General features: G+C 50.5%; 1 protein-coding gene across 1 annotated transcript; it reads left to right on the top strand.

Moving 5' to 3' along the window:
• The first annotated feature begins 10,599 nt into the window (after nt 1-10,599).
• Fcer2 (Fc epsilon receptor II) lies at nt 10,600-23,112 on the top strand. The gene is made up of 11 exons (XM_074054230.1): nt 10,600-10,716; nt 12,280-12,392; nt 13,406-13,522; nt 13,733-13,852; nt 15,240-15,302; nt 15,539-15,601; nt 15,725-15,787; nt 15,882-15,971; nt 20,451-20,602; nt 20,739-20,845; nt 21,215-23,112. The coding sequence occupies exons 2-11, from the start codon at nt 12,371-12,373 to the stop codon at nt 21,426-21,428; spliced, it is 1,011 nt and encodes a 336-aa protein (XP_073910331.1). The 5' UTR covers nt 10,600-10,716; nt 12,280-12,370; the 3' UTR covers nt 21,429-23,112.
• The last annotated feature ends 673 nt before the right edge of the window (nt 23,113-23,785 follow it).

Raw genomic sequence — 23,785 nt, 5'->3', positions numbered from 1 at the left:
TTTTGTGTGTGTGGTACTGGGATTTGAACTCAGGGCCTCATGCTTGCTAGGCAGGCACTCAACCACTTGAGGATCAGCCATTTTTTGTGCTGAGTATTTTCAATATAGGGTCTCTCAAACTATTTGCCTGATCTGGCCTTGAACTGTGATCTTCCTGATCTCCACCTACCAAGTAGCTAGGATTACAGGCTTGAGCCACCAGTGCCAGGCTCACAAAATCCTTTAGCCTGGGGGAAATGTGGAGCACAAAATGGTCACCTACACCATTTGACCTAGCAAGGCAGATCTCTGCAGAATCCCTAGTGCAATGAAGATAGTAAATAACCCAAGTGGAAACCTTTACCTGCCAATCACAGTTCTTACCTGGAGTGTGAATATACTGGACCAGTAAATGTCCAGTGCTGTTCTTGAAACCAATGAGGGTAACAACTGGTGCACTGTATTTTTTTTTTTCATTTACCGTGCTGGGAATCAAATTCAGGACCTTGTGCATCTAGGCATAACACTACCACTGACCTATATCCCTAGCTCCCCTTCTCCTCCTCCTCCTTCTCCTCTTTCTCCTCCCCATACTCGTTTTCCTTCTCCTCTTGCTCATCTTTATCACTTTCCTCCTCCTCCTTCTGTTTCTCCTCCTCCTCCTTCTGTTTCTCCGCCTCCTCCTTCTGCTCCTCCTCCTCCTCTTTCTCTCTTCTCCTCCTCTGCCTTCTTGTACTGTTGAGAATCAAACCTCACACGTGCTAGACAAGCACTCTACACTCTGCCACTGAGCTATACTCCCACCCCCTGTTCTTTTTTATAATCTATAAAACCTCAGGCCTCTCAGATACAGTTTTGATACCACTTATTCTGAACAGCTAGAATTTGTGATTTTTTTCCTCTGATGGCCAACTCTCTCAGTTCTGTTAGAAGAAACTCTATTCCACAGTTCATGTGTCACTCTTGACACACTCATACAATCATTTTCTCATCCACTGGCATTTCTCGAGCACCTATTTGATACCAGGTCCTGGAGTTACAATGAGATACGAAGTCAGGGTCACTTGGCAGAGAGGACTCTGACTGGACAGGAACAGCTTTCCACAGAGTGGTATATACATCACCAGTCTGCTTCTATGAAGTTCTGGAAAAGGCAACACCACTCCAGCATGGAAAAAAAATGAGAACAAACCTGGCACAGTGGTTACACTGTAATCCTAGCTACTCGGGCGGTGGAGATTGGGAGGATGGAGGTTCAAAGCCAGTCCAGACAAAAAGTTTGCAAGGCACCCCATCTCAACCAATAAAAGCCAGTATGGTGGTACACACCTGTCATCCCAGTGAGACAAGAAACATAAAAAGGAGGACCATGGTCCAGCCTGGCCTTGGCATAAACACTAGACCTTCAAAAAATAACTAAGACAAAAACTAATAATAATGACGAAAGCAAAAAGAACTGGGGGCGTGGCTCAAGTGACACAGCACCTGCCTATCAAGATCAAGGCTTTGAGTTCAAGTCCCAGTACTGAAAAAAAAAAGGGAACAATTGTTGCCTAGGAGCAGAGATAGAGATTGCCTGGGAAGGGCCAGAAAATAACTTTGTGGCTACAATATGATGTTTTGATGTGTGTACAAGTTATGAAATAGCTAAATCAAGCTGTTTGACATGTGCATCACCTCACATGTACATGTGGGAGTGGGAACAATTAAAATACACTCTTTTAGCAATTTTCAAATGCACAATGTGTGCTTATTAACTATAATTACCATGATCCACAAGAAATCTCTTGAGCCTTCTCCTCTTAACTGAAATTGTGTATCCTTTGACCAACGTCTCCAATGGCCACACCCTCCAGCCTCCAGCCTCCAGTATCCAGCATTTTTATGCAGTTCTGCTCAAAAGAGAAAAAACACTGGACTCCAGTTAATATTCTGCAGGCTGAAGTATTTTGGATAAAGTGGACTCCTGTCTGCAACTTACATTCAAATACATCAAAAATTAAGATGAAGCATGCAGATGGATAGATTTGTGTTAAGATCAATACAGGATATATTAATTGTACATTTTAGAGATGGGCTATTCATGCCAAAATCCAGCTTTTCTGAAAGCTTGAAAATTATTCAATGAAATGTTGGGGTTCAGATGGTGATTGCTGCCCTTCTGGGCCCACAGTCTAGCAAGAAGAGGAAGTGATGATATGAATGAATAGAGGAGGTGTGCCCGTGTGTTGAGGTTGGAGGTGGAAAATTTTGGAAAAGAAAACCTTCTTCTCCTGCATTCCTCCAATCCTGGAGGATTGGAGAGTGGGGAGGGAAAGTGGTCTTCCTTGGAAAGGCCAAGGGGCTTGTGCTAGAGCAGGCTTGGGGACAAGGCCATCTTCCAGTCATCCTTTGCAACAGGAACCCCCACCAACTGCTCCCAGAGTGGCCACTTGGCCACCTTTTCTGGAGCTGAGTCAGCAAGCTATGGAGATCTTGGAGCCCAACCAGGGTTTCCTGCATGCACTGGCCTCAACATTACCCCATCTTCTAAGGAAATGGCCTTGCTATAGAGTAATGTGACCTCTCTAGTCTCCTAGCCCTCTCCTCCCAGTACCAGGAAAAACCCTCTAATCCCAAGGACTCCTTCCCAATAAGGTTGAGATGTCTGGGGAAGCCTTCAGGGGCTCTCCAAAGCAGGGACAAACCACTCTTCTCCGTCCCTGGATCCTCAGCTCTCCAGTGTTTTGAAACATTGAGAAGAAGCCCATAGTCTAAAACCTTTGCTTGCCACTGATCACGTGAATTTGAGCCTCATATTTTGCATCTATCAAGTGGGCCAGTTGAGTAACAGCCCCCCCACCCCAAAGGCTATCCACTTTCTGGTCCCAAAAACCTGTGACTATGTTACTTCATATGGCAGAAGGATCTCTGCAGGTGGGATTAAATTAAGGTGGGGGTCATCCTGGATCATCTGGGGCCCCCTGTCATCACAGGGTCCACGTAAGAGGGAGACAGGAGGGTCTGAGTCAGAGAGCGGCTGGGAGGTGCTGCACTGCTGGCTCTGAACAAGGGAGGTGCTACAAGTCAAGGAATGTGGGACCCCTAGGCGATGTAAAAGGCAGATCACAGATTCCCTGTGGAAACTTCAGGAGGGGCCAGCCCTGCCACGTCTGAATTTTAGCCCAGTGAGATCCATCTTGGACTTCTAACCTCTAGAACAATCAGATAAGTCTGTGTTGTGTTAGGCAACTTCCTACAGCAGCCATAGGAAATTCATACAAATTCAGTTCCTACAAAGTGGCTGTCATGTGTCAAGCCTTCAGCCATGGGCTGGGGACACAGTGGTGACCATAGAGACCACCCTGCCCTCCTGAGGCTCCTATCTTATTAGGGAATAGACAATTAATAAACAAGCAAGGCAGACATGTTCACACATAGAGAGGGGCATAGAGACCATACAGGTAGTGACAGAGAGGCTAGCAGACACATTGGCCAGGTCACTTCTCACAGAAGGAAGAGACCTGGAGAGTAAGAAAGGACCACTGGCTCTATCATCAACAGGGAATGATCATGTTGGCTTCCAAAAATAGAAAATCTGGCCAGTGTGGGGGGAGGGGAGCAAACGGTGGAGGAGGGGTCAATGGAACAGGGTGGGTGCCAGTAATATACACCCTTGTGGACTGTGGGGAGTTTGTATTTTTTCCTTGATGAGTCTTTGATTGTGACTGGGAGGAGTTGATTGTGGTAGAAACATGTTTTAGAAAATAGTGTCAAAAATGCTCCCATTTATTGAGGGTCTCCCTGGATTTAACACTATGTAGATTGCTTTATGAACACACCCATATGGCACAAGAAGGGTGTGATGGTGCATGCTTGTAGTCCCAGCTACTTAGGTCAGGAGTTCGAGGCCAATCTAGGCAACATACAAAGACTAGACCCAGTGGGGGCAGTAGCCAGCTGTGTCCAGCAGAGGCAGCACCCACCCTGACCCAGGAAGTCCTGGAGTAAACACCAAAGTCCCCTAGGACCTGGGATTGGGTCCCTAAGGGTGGGTTTGGGGTCCTTACTAGAAGGGCTGGTTCTGCTCTGTGAGGAGGCCTGGCTTCCTGAGTCTCCAAGGAGGTGAGGCCCAGAGGCCCTGAGGGTGAAGCCTGGAGTCCGAGATTTCTGGGTCCGTGTGGACTAGAGGCCACCAAATAATACCCCATACTCTTGGAGAACTTTGAATATTCTCAGAGAGAAATCCCCAGATCTCCTGGTCCAGCCTGAGCTGGCCTCAGAATTGTCTGGATGGGCTGGCTCACCTCCTTGTCCCTGGAGGTGTCCTGGGACGTGAGAGAGGCCAGGAAGAAGTAGGCAGGGGACCCATGACTCTGGAGGGCCCTGCAGAGAGAGGTTCACCTCTGTGTCCCCCTCCTGAGGGCTCTGGCCACCCATTCCCGCCCCCTACCCTCTCCCCACCCCTCCTCAACACACAGACAAAAACAGGCTCAGGCCCCAGTCCTGAGGCTCCAGGAAGGCAAAAGTACAGATCTGATCTCAGTCCACACCCCTTCCCTCTTCCTGTCGCCCTCTGCAGGGATGAGGCTAGGGAAGAGCATGGAGGGGCAATGTGGCTGGCAGCTCAGGGGCACCCCTCTATCCCCTCTAGGAGCTCCAGAGGACCACAGGGGCTGGGAGGAAATGCTTGGCCCAGCCTCAATGGTCAGAGAGACTTCTGTGCAAACTGGCACTCTAGGATAAACACAGCTAGAACTTTGGGTCCAGAGCAAAAGGGAGCCATGGAAGGTTGTATGCAGGAGGAAGTTATGGTCAGGTGGTCATGATATAGGGAAGAGACTGAGGATGGATCTCAAGAAGACCAGGGAGGGAGGTTCCACCATTGTCCAGGTTAAAGGAGGGTGGCTGGAGTTGAGGGCATGGAAGGAAAGACAGGGAAGATGAAGAGATGATGAATATGGAAGGTAGAAGCCAGGAAGGAGCCAGGGCAGACACACACAGCTCTGGTCTATAGCCAGATGGTGGTGGAAAGGAAACATTGTGCTCATCTTGGAGTGGGGATTGCATTTGGGCCACTCTGCTCCAGCCACACTGGCTCTCGGATGTTCCTCCAACACACAATGTCCATCAGGCCCCAGGGCCTTTGCACCTGCTGTTTTCCACACACACACCACCATCTCCATAGGCTGGTTCCTTCCTTCCATTCAGGAATCTCAGCTCAAATGCAACCCACTCAGAGAATCTTGTCTGACCATTCTACCTATACAATGCCTTTGTCATCCTCCGATCTGCTTCATGTCTCTTGTCACCACTGAACATTTGTCTGCCTGGCTGGCAGAACATCAGATCTAAAGACAGGGAGTTTTGTCAGGCTCGTTATTGCTGTGCCCATACTCTTATTAGATGAGGAAAAAAAGAAGGAAGGAAGGAAGGAAGGAAGAAAGGAGGGAGGGAAGAAGGGAAGGAGGGAAGGAGGAAGGCTGGATGAAGACAGTGATATGGAAGTCAGCAATGACTGAGGGTGATTGAAGCCAAGGGGTGGTGAGGAGGAGGAGAAAGAGCTTCCTGGGGGAAACCGAGGCCTGCAGTGGGGGAGGAAAGCAGCATAGAGCAGGAAAGGGGCTGGCAGAGGCCACCTGGCCCTGGTCCAGCAAGCCATCCTCTGAAACCCTCTGCAGAAGCCCAGCAGAGAGCATATGCACATCTGCATGAGCCTTCATCTTTGCTGTGTGTCTGGAAGTGTTGCCTATCTGTGCTGTGTGTCTCGGCATGTGTCCATATTTCATGCATCTGTTTCTGTGCATATATATTATGCATGTTTGTTTATCAGTGCACGTGGTCCTGTTGTGTGTACAGTGTACATTGGGTGTCTTTCCTATATCGTAGTTTAGTTGTGTGATGTCTGTATCTGTGTGCTTATGCTGAGTGTGTTCTGTGTACCTGTGTGTTTCTGTGTGCTTATCTGTGTCTGGTGTATCTGTGTGAATGTGTTGTGTGTGTCTGTGGATATGCTGTGATGTGTCTGTGTGTGGAAGTATGTCTGTGGTGTGGTTGTATTATGGATGTGTTCCATCAATGTTTATAGATTATCTAGCTACTCACAAGATAGAAATTGGGAGCATCATGGTTTGAGGCCAGGCCAAGCAAAAAGGTAGCAAGACCCCATCTCAACAAACAGGCTGGCTGTGACAGTACACATCTATAATGCCAGATACGGTAGAGGTATATGTAGAAGGATTGCAGTCCAAGGCCAACTCTGGGCAAAAAGCACAAGACCCTACATGAAAAATAAACTGAAGCAAAAAGGGCTGGAGGTGTGGCTCAAGTGGTAGAGCTCCTGACTAGCAAGTGCAGGGCCCTGAGTTCAAGCCCAGTACTGCCAAAACAAACAATATCTAATGGGTTGTATCTGTGTGTATTTTGTGGTGTGCATGTGTTTAGTTGTACTGTGTCTGTGTATCTGAGTACATGCATTGTGTTGTGGGGGGGTTACTGTGTGGTTTCTGTCTTTGTATACATACCGTGTGGATGGTGTGTGTGTCTGCATGCAGTTGTATTTGTTGTGTCGAATCTGTGAGTGGATTGTGTTGTATCTGTGTGTCTTTGTCTTCATGCACATGTGGTATGGCTGTCTGTGTGTTGTATCTGTGTGTGTTTTTTTTATCTGTGGTACTGGGATTTGAACTCAGAGCTTCACACTTGCTAGGCAGGCACTCTACCATTTGAGCCACACCCCCAGTCCTGTTGCTTGTAGTTTGTTTTTCAGATAGGGTCTCGTGTTTTACTGTAGCCAACCTTGGACCACGATCCGCCTACCTCCACCTCCTGAGTAGTGGAGACCACAGGCATGAACCACAGCGCAGGCTTTCTACTCATGCTTTATTGTGTGGTGCCCGTGTGTGTCAGGTGTGTGTCTGTGGTTTGGAAGTTCAGTGCTATTAACGGCACTGGTGCAGTCTGTGATCAGAAGACTTCCACATTCTTTGTGTCCCACCAGGAAGAATCCATGGCAGGACACATGGGTGTGAATGGAGTTTGTTAAATGTTAGGAAAGGAAAATACAAAGTGAGGCATAGCGAGCGTGGGTGGAGTCTGCTGGCTGAGAGAGCGTTTCCCCTCTTCCCGTGCCTTAAAAATCTACGGTAACCTATGGGAAGGGGAGAGCCAGGTGATTCTCATCCAATAAGCAAGGAGTGGGGAGGGGCGTGGTGAGAGGTTCCTGAGCCAAAACATGGTCAATCTAACATGCAATATTTTTCTATGAGTTCCAAACTTTCCCTAATTTTAGCCTCAGTGCCTTTGTGTATGTCCATGTGCATTTGTGTAGCTCTGTGAGTGATGGTGTGTGTGTGTGTGTGTGAGACAGACAGAGAGAGAGAGAGAGTCTGTGTGTCTAAGTGTCCCACACCCCACACTCCTGCCCTTCTGAATCACTGCACCCCTGTGTGGACCCCACCCTAATTCTTCAGAATTTACACTTCCACATAGTGCTGGGTCTTCTGGGGGTTGTGAATCTCCAGGCCCTGCCCCAGGGGCAGCACACCTGGAGATCCACAGCAGGACTCCAGCGCCCTCCTCTGCAGGGGAAACTGAGGCCTGGGAGGCACAGAGATTGCTTTGAGTGTCCTGTCCAAGGCTGATGTAGATACAAAACCACTGGCTGTTCGGCGTGGATTTCCCCTGGCTAGCAGGAAGGTGAAAGGTGCCAGAAAGAGGGAGGGGACCCATGGTGTCAGGAAACAGTCACCCTGATCCTCCCTGAGCCATCTGCTCACATGTCACCTGGAACCCAGGTTTCTGCAGCATCCAGGCTAAATCAGCCTTTCCCCCAGGGCCCCCCAACCCTAAAACTGCCTCCTACCATGTAGAAATGTCCTAGACACATGGGTGTGAAGCTTTATCCTCATGTGCCACGTGGAGGGACCTTGAGGAGGCCACAGTGCTCAGTGAAGTGAACAGACACAGGAAACACACTGCAGGACCCACCACAGGAAAGCCACAGAGACAGGAGGTAGGATAGCAGGTGGCAAGGGCTGGGGCGGGGAAGGAGCTAGTGTTGCCGGACAGAGCTTCAGTGTGGGGAGATGGAAACTTCAGGCCATGGACAGTGGGGACAGCACATGACAGTTAAGCCATATGAGTGTGCTTAACACTGCTGAACTGTGCACTTCAGTGGTCTGTTATATTCATATTATCTCGATTAAAACAAAACCAAAGGAATGCTACTCCTTTCTCTGCATCTACGAAACATGCCTCCTAGCAGAGGGTTTCAACCAGGAAGGGAAGTTCACTGAGATCTAGTGCACAGAGACCAGGGATGCTGCTCAAAATCCCACAATGCACAGGACCGCCCCCAAGAAGGAACCAGGTCGACAATGTGGAAAGTGAGCGACCCAGCTCTAAAGGCGCCTCTTCCTGGAAACTCCCCACCCTGGATTTGGCCTACTTACTGCCCTTCCCAGCTCCCACCCCCTCCACACACACTTCCCTTTTGCCCTGTTTGAAACACCAGGACAGGTGGGGTGAGCAAGGGGCTGTGTTGAGATGGGGCTGGGGTCAGGGTCACAGGGCTCCTTTGTCCCCTTGGCACAGAGCCCGGTCCAGTCCCAGTTGCTGAGCAACTGCTATTAGCACCAAGGATGTGACTCGGCTACACCCAGAGCCCAGGTGAGGGTTGGGAATGGGAGAATCCTTGGGGTCGCGCTGGAGTCGACGTCTGGGGCCAGGCTGGGATTCCAGCTGGGGACTGTTTAGGGTGAACAAGGCTAGTAGCCCCCTACATTGGTTCCTGTTGGGATTCAGGACCTGCAGTGATCAAGGGCCCACCCTACTTGCAAGATCCCAAACCTGAAAGAAGAGCCAACACCCTCGGACCTGGGGCCGCATCAGCAGTTTCCTGTTTTCTCCTCAAAGTGTGCAACAGGCCTGGGCCAAGACCACAGAGGGGAAGGGGGTGGAGCAGTCATGTGACTGGATCCCCGGGGTCCCCAAATGCATGCTCTTCTTTGAGCTGAGCCTGGGCAGAGACCCAGCTGTGCAGCTGAGGAAGGACCCCTGGGGTTGGTGGGTACCCAGGTCACCTTGGGATGGGGGACATCTGATCCTGGGGAGCTCTGAGCCAAAACCCCCTCGCAGCCCCATCCTGGGTGGGCACCTCCACGCTGAGTCCTCAACGTAGCCCCATCACAGGTGTTCCCAAAATTCTTCCCCTCCTACCTGTGTCCCCATCATGGAGACAGCTTACCTTCCCTTCGGAAACCCTAGAAGAGGCCTGGGCACCATCCACATCCCCACCCACATCCACTCTTCATCCATCACCAAGGTCTGGGGCTCTCACACCAGCCTGCTTTGCCCCTTCGCACACTGCTGCCCCAGGTGGCCTCCTCTCCTGTCACCCCAGGTGCCAGTCCCTTCTTAGGGCTCCTCCTGCTTGCCTTGGCCCTGGGACAGCCTCCTTCCCATGCCCACTTGACGCCCACCACAGCACCCCTCAGGAGCCTTATATGCCTGTCCCAGAAGACAGCTCCCTTAGTGTCCTCAAAATCCCCCAGTGTCCTCACCCTCCACCTGGCCTCCAGCTGTCCTTTGTCCACTGGGCAGTAACTCCTGCCTAACACTCATGTAGCACTCCTTCCCCTCCCCCAACATTTCCATCCCTGGCCACTTGCCCAGCTGTGCCGTGGGCTCACACAAAGGTGACAGATGGGTCAGCATCTGGATGGTAAGGCACCATGCAAAGACAGTCCAGCCAGGTTCCTCTCCACCATGGTGGGAAGAGATGTCCAGCCCCAGGGGACAGTCCAGCCTGGCCCAGGACATGAGGACACAGTAGGTGTCATCCAAAGTGAGAGGTGTAGGAGGGGGTTGGAAAAGGGATATTCTACCACCAACAATCAGGTGACACATTTCAGGGAAGAAGAGCAGAATGGATGAAATGAAGGTTGTGTAGTAAGTGTCATGGTTAGAGCTACAGGTGCCTCACCCAAACTGCCTGGGTTCAAATCCCAGCTCTACCATTTATGAGCTGTGTGGCCTTGAAAATGTTACCTTGTCTCTCTGTGCGTCACCTCCATCCATAAAGCAGCCTGGATTGACCTCCTAGGGTGATTGTAAAAATTAAATTTTGGAGGGAAGGTGCTGGAGTTTGAACTCAGGGCCTACACCTTGAGCCATTCCACGAACCCTTTTTTGTGAGGAGTTTTCGAGATAGGCTCTCACGAACTATTTGCCCAGGCTGGCTTTGAATGATCATCCTGATCTCTGCTCCTGAGTAGCTAGGATTACAGGCATGAGCCACCAGCACCCTGCTAAATTAAATGTTTTAATGCATGTAAGACACAAAGAATTGTCCCCAGCCCTACGTAGTTTCTAAATTAAATTATACTACACAGTTGGCATTATTTGAACAGGATGACTTAGTATACAGAAGCCTTTGTTCAAATCTTGACTCTACCACCTCCTTTAGAAGGTCTCACTCACACAGTCCATTCACCTGAGAAAAGGTAAAAAAAAAAAAAAAAAAAAACATGGACTTCCCCAGGTTCTGGGGAGCACCAAAAAAGACCATGTGTGTACCGCAGTCATCCGGTGGCAAACCCATAATTAGGTCTGTGAAAATAGAAGCCGCAGGCAGTTCTGCTTTCAGAAGAAAGTGTTTCTCTTGCTGCTGAAAACTCTCTCCACCACTCTGGCCCTGCTGACCTCTCTGATTGGCCCCCAGCACACCAGGAGGACAGGGATACACTCCAAATTCAAGTGAGTGTGTGGCTGTATGCAGATTGTGCACACAGGGGTGTGGGTGTGTGTGCCTTGTGAGTGTGTCTGTCTGTCTCAGGGGCTGGCCATGGGTAGTGGACAAGATTCTTTCAAAGAAACACCCTCAGGCTGAGCCTCAAGGGATGACCTGCAGGATGTCACAGCCAGAGAAGAGAGGTGGGCAGTGGGCGATGGGGACAGCAGTGTAGCCACAATCAAGAGGCATGTGGGTACCAGGTTTGGGGAAGTGGAAGCCAGACATCTGACATGACTGGGCAAAGAAGATGATCATGGAGGACCCTGGGGAGCCACAGAATGTAATAGGCAGGGGCAGGGCCTCTCAGATTAGAAGGCCAGGTATCAGAATCCTGGCACCCTGACAGGTACCAGAAGAAACCCCTTTATGAAGCCAGATTTCCAGATGGCTGAGCAAACAGTGTACTAGGACAACTGTCCCAGGCTAGAGTCCTGAAGTCATCATAAATGACTTAGCATCTCAGTGTCTCAGCTGTACTGAGAGAAACCAAGCAGAGTGAGGATGCTCCCCCAGCACCCACCAGAGGGTTTACTGAGCAACTATTACAAAATGAGTAAACTGAGTCACTCATCCAGGGAGAAGCCCTGGCCCTGCTTGGGCTCAGACATGTCCAGCTGCCCAAGATGGTGACTGGTCACCAGGATGATGAAGAATTAATTTCAGTTGCCACCAATCAGAGCCTCACTGCTCCACACCCCCATTTACCTGAGGCTCAGGGAAGACAAGCAACCTGCCCATAGTCAGACAGCAAAGACCCCAAGGTTTTCTCTTTGGCTCATAGTACTTTAAAGTCAAAGAACATCTGAGCACGTTGGCAGAAGAGGGAGCTGAGACCCGGGTGACAGGGTCTCTTCATTGTTTCCATCAGGACAAAGCACAGCAGATATGCTTGGTAAATATTTAGGAGTGGAAAGTCGTGCAGAAAGTCTCATGTGCATTATTAGCTCACTCAGTCTCATCACAGCCTCATCAGACTGTGATGGGCTCTTGTACCCCCATTTTACAGAGGGGAAAACTGGATCTCAGAAAGGTGTCGCCCAGAGCCCAGATTACATAGCTATCCTAGTCAGAGCTGATGGTGTTTTGGGATGCCTATGATGTGCCAGCCTGTGCATTGTGCATATTCTCCTACAGCAAACACCACCCAGCCACGTAAGAATAATTAACATTGCCACCTTATAGGTGAGGAAAGAGGTTAAATCATTTGCCAAAATGTCACAGGTGCACATTTATTGAGCACCTGCTGTATGCCTTGCATATTGAATTCTGGGTTGCTTGGCTTCTGGTCTCCAGCTGGCTGGTGAGGCCACCCCCCACCCAAGTTAACCACAATATTTACACCTGCCTACCAAGCACGAAAACTTGAGTTCAAATCCCAGTGTTGCCAGGAAGAAAAAATTAACAATATTGACTGCAGATGGTGGACTAATTAAAATCAGCAAGTGATCCCTGAGTCCCCAAAGTCCCAGACTCTGTGTTCTGTAACTAGAGTTTGACGCCTGACCCTAACCCTCATTAAAATGTAGATTCCAGCCAGAGCCGTGACACATCCATTGAGTGAACTACCTTGGTGGGTAGTGAGCGCCCCGTACTTGGAAGACTCCAAGCAGGACCAGCATGGAGGAAAGTCGATACTCAGGTGGGAAAATTCTCAGGTGCTCACATTAACAGAGGGAGGGACCTTCGCCTCCTTGTTTCACCCAGGAAAAGAGGAGGGGCTCCCAGTCCCTTCCTAGCAAGGAGGATGAATTTCTAAGAAAGGCCAGAGGTTGGGTGGGAAAGGGAGCCCCGCTGACTCCTGGCCCACAGCCAGGCAGGAGGGAAAGGCTGAAGGCCCCTCCCCTCTATGACTCAGTGTTCTCCCAACAAAATGCGACTCACTGGGAGCCTGACAGTGTGGGAGGCCAAGTGGAGCAGGAACTTGGACTGAGTGAAATTCAGCATGATGAACCCTCAAAGCCAGGGTGAGGGGAGGGGGCTGAGGGCCACCAGTGGGGCATCAAGATAGAGCTTTGGGAGGCCCAGGTGTTGGAGGTGAAGCCTGGGGGGCGCATGGCATCCAGGAATGGGATTGGGGAAGGGCTTGGATATGAGGCAAGAATTGGAACCTGGTGTCTTATGTTTAGGGAAGGGGTTGGGGACAGACATTAGGATAGAGCTTGAGGGCCCAGGAGTAGGGATGGAAGAGTAGAGGGCAGAAGGGGCTGGAAAAGGAGGCCCCAGGCTCCTGGAGGAGAGGCTGGGGCCTGGCATTACAGGGGAGGGGAGCTCTCAGCTCTTGGCCCTAGCTCTTTAGCTCTGGAAAGGACCTGGACCCAAGTCAGACTTGTTGCTGGAGTGTTGACAGACATCAAGCAGGACAGACAGAAAGCCCCATGTGCAGACCGAAAGATGCACAGACGCAGGGACAGATAGACCAAGGCCACCCATTGCGACAGGTAGACACGGGGTGGGGCAGAGGCACTGAACAGTCACAGCACGTGGAGAAGGTGGATAGAAGGAGCTAGGGGTCCACTGAGACCCTCTGCTTCACTGGGGGATCTGGACAGGCTCCCAGGATATTAGGGGATCTGGGTGATGAGGAGACAGGCAGAGCCAGAGCCCAGCCTCCCCCTCACCAGACTCCCCTATTGCTCCCCTCATCCTCCACAGGGTTCTTTGAGCCTTCCAGGAAACAGCGGTGCTGCAGGCTGAGGACACAGCTAGCACTGTTGGGACTGCTGACAGCGGCGCTGTGGGCTGGACTGCTGTCCCTGCTACTTCTTTGGCGTAAGGACACCCCCTTTGCTGCTCACTGTCCCCATCTTGCCTCCCACCTTGACACTGCTGGCCCCTTCCCTGTGGAGCCTCCACCCCTGCCCAGCAGTCCCTTTCGGCCCCTCCCTTGAGTTAGACCCAAGCCTCTATCCCCAGCTGCAGGCAGGTGGGGACACCTAACAGCTCTCCTGTCCTCTCCTCCTGTCCCCCCTCCTTCCCTAGACTGGGACACGGTGCAGAATCTGAAACAACTGGAAGATACTGCTGCCCGGACTCTGAAACAGCTGGAAGACACTGCTGCCCGAAATCTGAAGCAGGTGGAAGACTCTGCTGCTCGAAACGGTATGAAGGAGCCAAGGTGACTGCTGGGACATCCAGCACTTGTCCCCTTTTCTGCCACTGACTGCTGTGGGGCTACCCCCTCAAGGCCTCATTGTCCCCCACTAGGAACCAAGGGATAGCCTACAATGCTCCCCCATCCTGGTGGAAGCAGGAAAACTCCACCCAGGCTTGCAGAAGTGTCAGATGGCTGGTTAATTGATATATGCAGAAGTGAATCTGATCAAAGCACATTATATGCGTGTATGGATACATTACATGAAACCCCTTTGTACAATTAATATACACTAATGGAAATGTGAACAAAAAAGCAGAAGTTACAAAAGCACTCATGCCTCAGTTTCCCCTTTGTAACATGGGTGTGACTTTTGTGCCATGAGCTAGCAGCAAGCTGAAATGGATAAAGCCCTCAGATAGGGCAGTAGCCTTTCTCCAGGACTCCTCCCTGTGAAAAGGCCAGGGAGGCTGAGCCCTGACTGAGCTGAGCCAGGGAGGAAGAGCAGGGCAGCCATCCAGGCAGCCCTTGGCCCTGCATGATGGAAAGGATGAGCCCTAGACTGACCCTCATAGTACCCCCAGGCACAGGCTGGGACCAGTCAACTGCCTCCAGGTGGCAAAGGCTCTCTTCCTCATCTAGTGTACTTTGGAAATAACTGAGCTGTACTTTGAAATGTATTCAAAAGATTTCCAGTAAAATTTTTTCTGTACTTTAAAAAAAAAAAAAGCCCTCAGATAAATATAATCCTGGGCGAGGGAAGGGTGCATGTGTTCATTTTATTCTTGTCTCTGTCTCCCTGAGTTTGTCTCTACCTCTCCCTGTCCCTTCCCCTTCCCCAAAAAAATATGCCAGTCACAGTGGTTTATGCCTGCAGTCCCAGATACTTGGGATGCAGAGATTGGGAGGACCAAAGTTCCAGGTCAGCCCAGGCAAAATGTTAGTGAGACCACCATCTCAATCAACAAGCCAGTTGTGGTGACCCCTACCTGCAATCCCAGAGTATGTGGAAGATCATAGGTAGGAGGACTGTACTCCAAGGCTGGCTCTGGGCAAAAATGCAAGACTCTACCTGAAAAATAACTAAAGCAAAACAGGGGTGGTGATATGGCTCAAGTGACAAAGAGCATACCTAGTAAGTGTGAGGCCCTGAGTTCAAACCCAGCTTTACAGTACTGTAAAATAGAAAGGGAGGAAAGGGGGAGGAAATGGAGAGAGAGAAGAGGGAGGGAGGGGGAGAAAGGGAGGAAAGCAGAGAGGAAGGAAGAGAGGGAGGGAAAGAAACCTGCAGCTATTGTGACAATATGAAGGAGGCCCCTGCATTTGGGAATGAGTGGAGTTCAAGGACCCCTCTTTGTGGTTCCTGAGGACATCTCTTTTCTCCTGCTTCCCCAGTCTCTCAAGTTTCCAAGGACTTGCAAAGGTATCAGAGTGACCAGCTGGCCCAGAAATCCCAGGGTGAGACACCTCTGGTTGGGTCCGGAGGGAAAAGGGGAGAGGGGCTGGGATGACAGCTGGATACACAATGTCAGGACCAGCTGTGGCCCTCACCACACCTGGGTTCTGGAAAATGAGCAGGCAGCCCTAAGAACCCAGAGGAAGAGGCCAAGGGGCAGGGGAGTCAGGGGAGATAGGGGAAAGATGGGAGGCTCTGACGTCTGGTTTATTATCAAGCCCCTCCTCTCTATAACCAGCTGCTCAGATGTCGCAGAACCTGGAAGAACTCCAGGCTGAACAGAAGGAACTGAAATCTCAAGGTAAGGATGAGTGGGAGGGAGTCCTGCAGAGTCACAGGGACCGAGACTGGAGGCCAGGCTTGGGGTTCCTCCAGCTAGTAGGCAGCATCTCTGAGGCCAACCCTGCCTTCTTACACTTGTTAGACTCCCACCTCTCCTGGACCCTGAACAGACTACTAGAGGACCTAACCCACGCCAAGTCGCAGAGTGAGGCTTGGGAAGGATCAGGGTGGGGAGGGGCAAATTGTGGTCCTGCCATCAGTCTCTTATCACTACTCCACCCCAACCGTCCCCCACCAAGGCTTGAACGAGAGGCACACAGCCTTCAATTCACTGAAGAGACTCTGGGAAGAGGTGGCAAAGCTGTGGATGGAAATTCAGGTGTCAAAGGGTAAGTGTGGAAGTCTGTGTTGGAGGATAGTGTGTAACTGCACATGAATGTGTGGGTATGTAGGGAAATGCATGAGATAGCTCTGTGTGTAATATGATACATTTGGGTGGCACAAAGGTATGTGTGTGGTAGGGTTTGTGTGACAACATGGATGGGTCTAAGTTTAACGTGATCCAGGACAGATTGGAACATACAAGAATGCCCTTTCTGCTGGGTGCCAGTTGCTCACGCCTGTAATCCTAGCTATTCAAGAAGCAGAGATCAGGAGGATCATGGTTTGAGGCCACCCTGGGCAAATAGTTTACAAGACCCTATCTCAAAAATACTGAACACAAAAAAGGGCTGGTGGAGTGGTTCAAGTGGTATAGCACCTGCATAGCAAGTGTGAGGTCCTCAGTTCACACCCCAGTACCATGAAAAAAAAAAAAAAAGAACACCCTTCGTGATTCCAACTGCTCCTCCCCACTAATTTGGGAACTTCCACACTCTTCCTCTAATAAAAGCAGTCCAGTATTGGCCATCACTAAGGTCCCTCTACTGCTGCCTGCTGACCCACCAGGCTTAGCAGGGGAAGGGGTGGTGGTCATCAGTGGGATTTTCTCAGCCACAGACCCCATGGCAGGCTGACCCCCAACATGAAGACAGTCACCTCAGTTACCCAGAAAGGGTCCAGGAGCACTGTTTTGGGGTGTGCTGCCAGCAATGGTGGCCAGGTTAAAGCCATTGGGCAGTGTTGGGAACCAAAAGCCACAGTCTGACAAGGTCACTGTGGCTTAGCAGCACTCGGACAAGGTCAGAATCTGCAGGTGCACCATGTCTCTATCACGGTGGGAAGGAACGCTAAGTGGTTAAGTGCTAAATGACTAAGTATAAAGAAGTTTATACTTAGTCAAGGACACTGGCAGTAAGAATTCAGGGTGACTAAAACAGAAAGGTTACAACTAGGTCAGAATGTTTTTGATGTTTAAGTCTCTTCCTCTTTTGTATAAAGCTTGCTGAGAAAAATAAAATTTGGCCAGTTAGTCATCAGCCTTCTGGTCCTCTCAATTACGTGTCTTGTCTGTTCATTCCTATCCCAAGCCCTTTTCAGGTTTAGGACCCTTGAGATCCTGGCAGGGCAGGGACAGTATTATGGTGAACTTGGCCACAGCACTGCTCCATGCTGCTGTGGACACTGATGAAGTTGCGTCTGGTATGGCTGGTAAAGACGGCTGGGCTATGGCGCAGGTGGTAGACACATGCAGCAGTCAGCAGCGGGTAGCTGTGGTAATGACATTGGTGATGAGGGTGACATTGACCTGGGAGGTGCTTGTAGTGACAGCATTAGCAGTTACTATGCTTCTGGCCATGATGAATTTATGATGGGTCCTGTTAAGCGTGGAGTTGGTCATGGTGATGGTGCCAGTGGCCCTGAGGAGTCTATGAGCTCTGAGGCATCTAAGGTGGTGGCAGTGGTGGAGATAATGGTGGTGTTGACAATGGCAGTATCTATCATGGTGATGGTGATGGTTGATGTGATGTAATAGGTACCTGTGGTGCTGGTGTTGGTGGCTGAGCCACTGTTGGCCAGAGGTGTTTGAGGTGACAGTGGTAGTTGAAGCATGAATATGTTTTGGTGATGGTGTCAGTGGCTGAGGTGTTGCTAACCACAAATTTATTTACAGTGATGTCGTCAATAGCTGCTGTGCTTCTGGCCATGGACGTATTGCTGGTTGTGGGAGCAGATTAAAGCCTATGAGAACCAGATAAAACAAGGCGAGATGCAGTTGATTGCTTTTACCTGTAGGCCGAGATAGGCACAGCCCTCAGCCACAAAACAGGGAAAGGCAGAACAGCTGCGTCTCCTAAGTTCGATGTTATGTTATGATGTCACACCCTTCCCCGTGGCGCCACCCTGTTTGCTGCTATAAAAGACCCTGAAGGACGATTAAGGGCTTTTGCTTTTTGGGGCTTTACTTTGGGCTTTTTGGTATGGGAAGCTCTTGGAAGGGAAGAGAATTATTGTAGGGAAAAATTGTTGAAGGGAAAATGCTAGAGAGGGGTTGGTACAAAGTCTGCACCGAGAACTTTAACATAGGCTTCAGAAAGCAAAGCTGAGAAAGAACTTCATACATAGGCCTGAGGAAAGCTAAAGCTAAAGAAAAGCCAAAGAGAACATGGGACAGTGCACAGTGCGAGTCTAAGGACCAAGACTTTAAGAGGTATTTATACACAATGGAATTTTACTCAGCCATGAAGAATGAAATCTTATCTTTTGCAAGTAAATGGATGGAACTGGAGAACATCATTCTGAGCAAGATTAACCAGACTCAGAAGACCAAAAATCGTATGTTCTCCTTCATATGCAGACTTTAGATCTAGGGCAAATGCAGTAGTGTTGTTGGACTTGGGTCACATGACAAGGGGAGAGCACATATGGGAGGAATGGAGATAGGTAAGAAACCCAAAACATGAAAGTGTTTGTTGTCCCCCACTGCAGAGGAACTAATACAGAAACCTTAACACGACAGAGGTCAATATGGGAAGGGGATCAGGAACTAGTGAAAAGGTCAGGTAGAGATGAATCAACTTGGGATGTAACACATTTGTACATGAAAGCAATGCTAGGAACCTCTTTGTATAGCTATCCTTATCTCAACTAGCAAAAACGCTTTGTCTTTCTTATTATTGCTTATACTTTCTCTTCAACAAAAGTAGAGATAAGGGCAGAACAGGTTCTACCTGGAAGCGAGAGGGGTGGGGGGAGGGGGAGAAATGACCCAAACAATGTATGCACATGTAAATAAATGAATAAAAAAAAGTTATGCATATGCAGATTGTAGGGGTGGCTGTTTGCAAGTCTGAGCACTGAGGCTTTGAGAGAGCTAAAGAGAGATGTGATGGTGCAAGCCTGGGGGTAAAAGACTTTAGGAGCGATTAAGCTAAAGATAAGCTAAGAGCAAACATGGGATAGTGCAAGCCTGAGGAAAGAGGTTTTAAGCAAGGTTTTAAAGAACTGCAAGGAGTAAGGCCTTAAAGAATCAAGATAGAGAAAAGAAGCAATGAGGGTTGTGTCTCCAGCCGAGCGTACAACACACATGACCCCAAATTTCTTTCTGCCTGCTATCCTGTGTCTGTTCTAAAATCTCCAGCCGCCTCCCAGTTAAGCCCAGTTAGGTCCAGTAATAACCAAGGAGCAAGAGAAAAAAACTTGCTTCAGCAAGGGAGGGAGCTCGAGAAACAGCACCCTCTTCAGCTGGTGATGATACTGGTGATTGAAGTGCTTCTGTCATGGGTGTTTGTGCTGGTGGTGCTAATGGTTGAGTTGTTTCTGGTGATACCTGGTTGTTATGATCTGAGTATAAAATGTCCCCAAAAGATTCACGTTGAATGCTTGGCCCACAGGGTCACACTATTTTAGGAGGCAGTGGAAGTGTTAGGGGGTGGGACATAGCAGGAGACAGTATGTCACTGAGGGCATTCCTTTGAAGGGCATAATTTGTCCTGGTCCCTTCCTGTTTCTCTCTGCTTCCTGTGCACCGTAAGGTTAATAAAGTCCCCTAACACCTGCTCCCACCACCGTGGTGCTTTGTTCAAGAAATGGGGCCAAGAGACCATGCACTGAACCCTCTGAAACTGTGAGAAGAATAAATAATTCCTCTCTTCAAGTTGTTTGTCAGGTACTTTGTTACACTGATGCAAAAGTAACTATTGGTGATGGTGCTGGTGGTCAAGGTGTCTTTGGAGGTGGTGGTGGTAGTCAAGGTGTCTTTGGAGATGGTCCTGTGGTCATGGTGTCTATGGAGATGGTGGTGGTGGCAGTGGTGTCTATAGAGATGGTGGTAGTGGTCATGGTATCTGTCATGATGGTGGTGGTGGTTGGGGTGTCTATAGAGATGGTGGTGGTGGTTGGGGTGTCTATAGAGATGGTGGTGGTGGTTGGGGTGTCTATAGAGATGGTGGTGGTGGTTGGGGTGTCTATAGAGATGGTGGTAATGGTTGAGACATCTATGGAGATGGTGGTGGTGGTTGAAGTGTCTGGTAATTTAGTTGTTTGTGGGGGAGACACGACTGACTTTGGAACTGGCAATGTCATTGCTGAGGCATGAGTGGCCATGGAAATATTTATGATGTGGTCCTGACGGTCATGGTGTTTGTCATGATGCTGGTGGATGACAAGGTGCTGGCGCTGCTAACCCTTAGGTCTTGATGGTGATCACGTTGGTAACTGATGTCCATGGCAGAGTCTGTGGCAATAGTGCAGGTAGCTGAGATGCTGTCACCAGGGAGCTGGTTCTACATAACAGTCTCAGGCCTCCAGTGAAGAAGGCAGCCTGCGAGTCCGTCTGTTAGGCTCTTCGGGGTGAGGGTCTGCTTTCAGCCCAGACCCCCAGGTGATTCCAAAAGAGATGCCACTACCTCCCTTGCCCACTCTGCCCACAGTGTCCATGAGGGCACCCACAGTCCCCCTCTGAGCTTCTCTTCTTTGTCCGACCCCAGGCTCCGCATGTAACACGTGCCCCAAGCAGTGGCTCAACTTCCAACAGAAGTGCTACTATTTTGGCAAGAGTGCCAAGCAGTGGATCCAGGCCCGGTTCGCCTGCAGTGACCTGGAAGGGCGGCTGGTCAGCATCCACAGCCAGGAGGAGCAGGTGGCCTGGGCTCTGTGGTGGCCATGGGGAGCGGGGCAGTCAATGGAGGAGGATCGCTACTCAACCTTCTGGAGTGGGCAGGAGGGACCCAGACACATCTCCAGAGTCCTCCAACCCTATCCTGCCCCCACTGCAGGACTTCCTGACCAAACATGCCAACAAGAAGGGCTCCTGGATTGGCCTTCGGGACCTGGATGTGGAGGGGAAGTTCATCTGGATGGATGGGACCCCCGTGGACTACAGGTGAGAGGGGGCGCCTTGGGGGCACCATGGAGGAGCAACCCTGGATGAGTTCCTCAGGGAGGGGACCAGGACTTAGGGACATGTCCTTGGGTACAGGGGAGGAAGTGCTGGATAAGGGCCCAGGGCTTCTCTGCCCCACAAGGAAGGAACAAAGGCAGGGGCTCAGGGAGGAAGCTTTAAGCACAGACTGCAAAGGTAAGTCTTAGGCTGCAGGGGAAGGGTTACAGAAATGGAGGACGAAGACCCAGAAAGACAGAACTTGTGCCTAGAAGAGAGGATAATTGCAATTGCGGGAGGGCCCTTTACCCTCCCCAGAGTAAAGGGGAGGGGCTCCCTCCCCTGTTCTATACTCTGACCTTTTTGCTCCAGTAACTGGCACCCCGGGGAGCCCAACAACGAGGGCCAAGGCGAGGACTGCGTGATGATGCAGGGGTCGGGGCAGTGGAACGACGCCTTCTGCCGCAGCCAGCTGGATGCCTGGGTATGTGAGCAGCTGGCCACGTGCAGTCCATCTGCCCCCTCGGCCTCTGCAGAACCTGCTCTGACACATGGACCCGGACTGCCATCTTCTACCCCTTCCTGACCTTCATCATGGGAACAGTCAGACCCAGAGCAAGACCCTGAGGCTCCTTAATCAAGACCTGGACACCTCTTTGTGGCAGAAAGGCCCTGGTGACATTTTCTCTGTCCATACTGAAACAGCTGACCCGTGCCTACTCCTGCTACTGCCCTGGAAGGACTGTCCCTAGCTGTCTAGCCATGCTGGTCCTAACCACCTCCCTGCGTTCAAGAGCCCAGTGTTCTCACTACCAAAACCCCAGCCAGGCGAGTCACTCCCTGCCTTTTGGGGTGCTAGCAAGCAACCCAAACATCCAGGGAGCTGCTGAGAAGAGAACACAAGTCTCTCACCTGGGACCTCTGTGTGCTTCTTCTCACCACCCCCCACGCCAAATCAGGAATGTCCCCACCACAGATGCAACTCCCTGTATCCTCAGCACCACAGTACAAAAACCCCAGCACAGCCAGAGTCCTCCTGCCCAGTCTGCATCTGTGAAATGGGACAATGGTCCCACACTTATCTCCTCCACAGAGGCCCCCCTCATCCTGGTCTCCAGGTGTGGCACGTGGAAGTTGAGAATTCCAGAGCCTGTCCACTGAGACCACCTTTGTGAAAATCTGGAACCAACAGCAGCGAAATTTATACCTTCTCCACCTTGTTTATTTTTTCTTCATTACAAGAGTGGATTGAGGAAAGGCTGAAGATGAACCCTGGGGTCTCAGTGGACCCCCAGGAATACTGCAGGGCAAAGCAGTGAATGTACTGAACTGAGTCATCCAGTCCAGGGCTATAGGGAGGGAAGGGAGTAAGTTGGCGAGGGAAGTGCTCGGAACAGGGCCTGGTACACAGAAGGTGCTCAGTAAGTGCTGACCATCTGAAGTTGCAGGTGAGAAGGAGCCCACTTTAGGCCATAAGGTGCTTGGCTACATTCAGGGTCTGGGAGGTCGAGGCGATACTACATTGGCCCCAGATAAGTCCGTGTACCTGAGGCCATTAGAGGTAGGGGGCAGGTCAGGACAACACTTCTGCCATTGCACAGGCCAACAAGGATCATCTTCACCTCTTATCTTTTCCTCATCACCTCCAATTCCATGTGAAAGGTCATGGGCTCTACTGTCAAATGACATTCAGTCACCCTCTTGCCACTGCCTTGGTCTGGTTCCCATCCTCACCCACCTGGACTGGTGCTGTTGCCTCTGTCCTGATATCCCTCTTCACTGCCTCCAAACCTTCCAGAAGTTTCCTCTTAGCTCACAGAAAAAGCCAAAGGATCCCTGGATGGCTGCAGAATCCCTCTAACCCCTCTCTCCAACCTCATCTCCCTGCCCCACCTCCTTACTATATTCCTTGATCATGCATGCTGGCTCCCACCTCAGGGTCTTTGCACATGCTGTTCCTCCCCTGCTTGATCCACTCTCCCAAGTCTTTGCTCTTGGTGAGGCCTGTCCTGAATAACTATCCCCCCCAATTTAAAATTGCACCTCATAACTTCCCATTCCCATCTACCCCTGTACTTTCTCACCATGGTACATTTCCCCCTTACCAAAATAGGACATTTACTGATTTGTTCTTGTCTATCTCCTATCCCCATCAGAAAGTAAGCTTCAGTAGAGCAGCCACCTTTATTTTCTTCTCAGTTGTGACCCTAGTGCTGCGCTCCTAACAGGTGCTTGAATAAATAATTTTGACCAATTATTAAATGTGTTGACAAAGGACTTCTCTTGGAACCTGCTTTGTGGCCTGTGAAATGATGATGCAGTTTGTCTGACTGATCTAGGGCCCATGCTGAATTCATCTTCCTTCTCTTACCCACTCATCAGCCTGGCGGGGGGTTAGGGGTTGGGGGCAAGGCTCCAGAAGAAACCTTACTTGCAGCCCAAAGTATCCTAAGTCAGAGCCACCATGATCAGAAGCTCCTGGACCACAAGCCTCTTCTTTCTCTACCCTCTCTTGCCCCAAACTGGGACCAGTCCCACAATCCTACAGCTTGTCCAAACCCTATCCCTTCTCCAAAGCCCTCTACTCCTCCTCATCAGGAAAAAGTGAGGGTGGATACTAGGTCCTCTATTCCCAGCCTACCAGCTCTCCCTGGCCCTCCTCCCTTTGGCATTGTCACTTCTGATCCCCTGCCTCTTGCTCCTGCAATTCTACTCACCTCCTCTCCAGCAGGCCTGGAAGACACTCTTACCAGGACCTGCCACACTCAAAGACTTCTGCATCTCCCTCCAAAACCCAGCTTTCCAGGGCCCCATATTCACCCCCTCCTGTTTCCCAGAACTCCTCCCTCTCCTCCTCCTGGCTTCCTCTCTGCACTGACCCTGGAACTTCCCTCAACTCCAGACCCACAACACCCAGAGCTATGCACCTATTGGCCTCCTAGA

Source organism: Castor canadensis, chromosome 14 (genome assembly GCF_047511655.1).
Source record: "Castor canadensis chromosome 14, mCasCan1.hap1v2, whole genome shotgun sequence".
NCBI lineage: Eukaryota > Metazoa > Chordata > Mammalia > Rodentia > Castoridae > Castor > Castor canadensis.
Note: the sequence above shows the minus strand (reverse complement) of the source record. Positions and strands in the feature narration are given on the sequence as shown.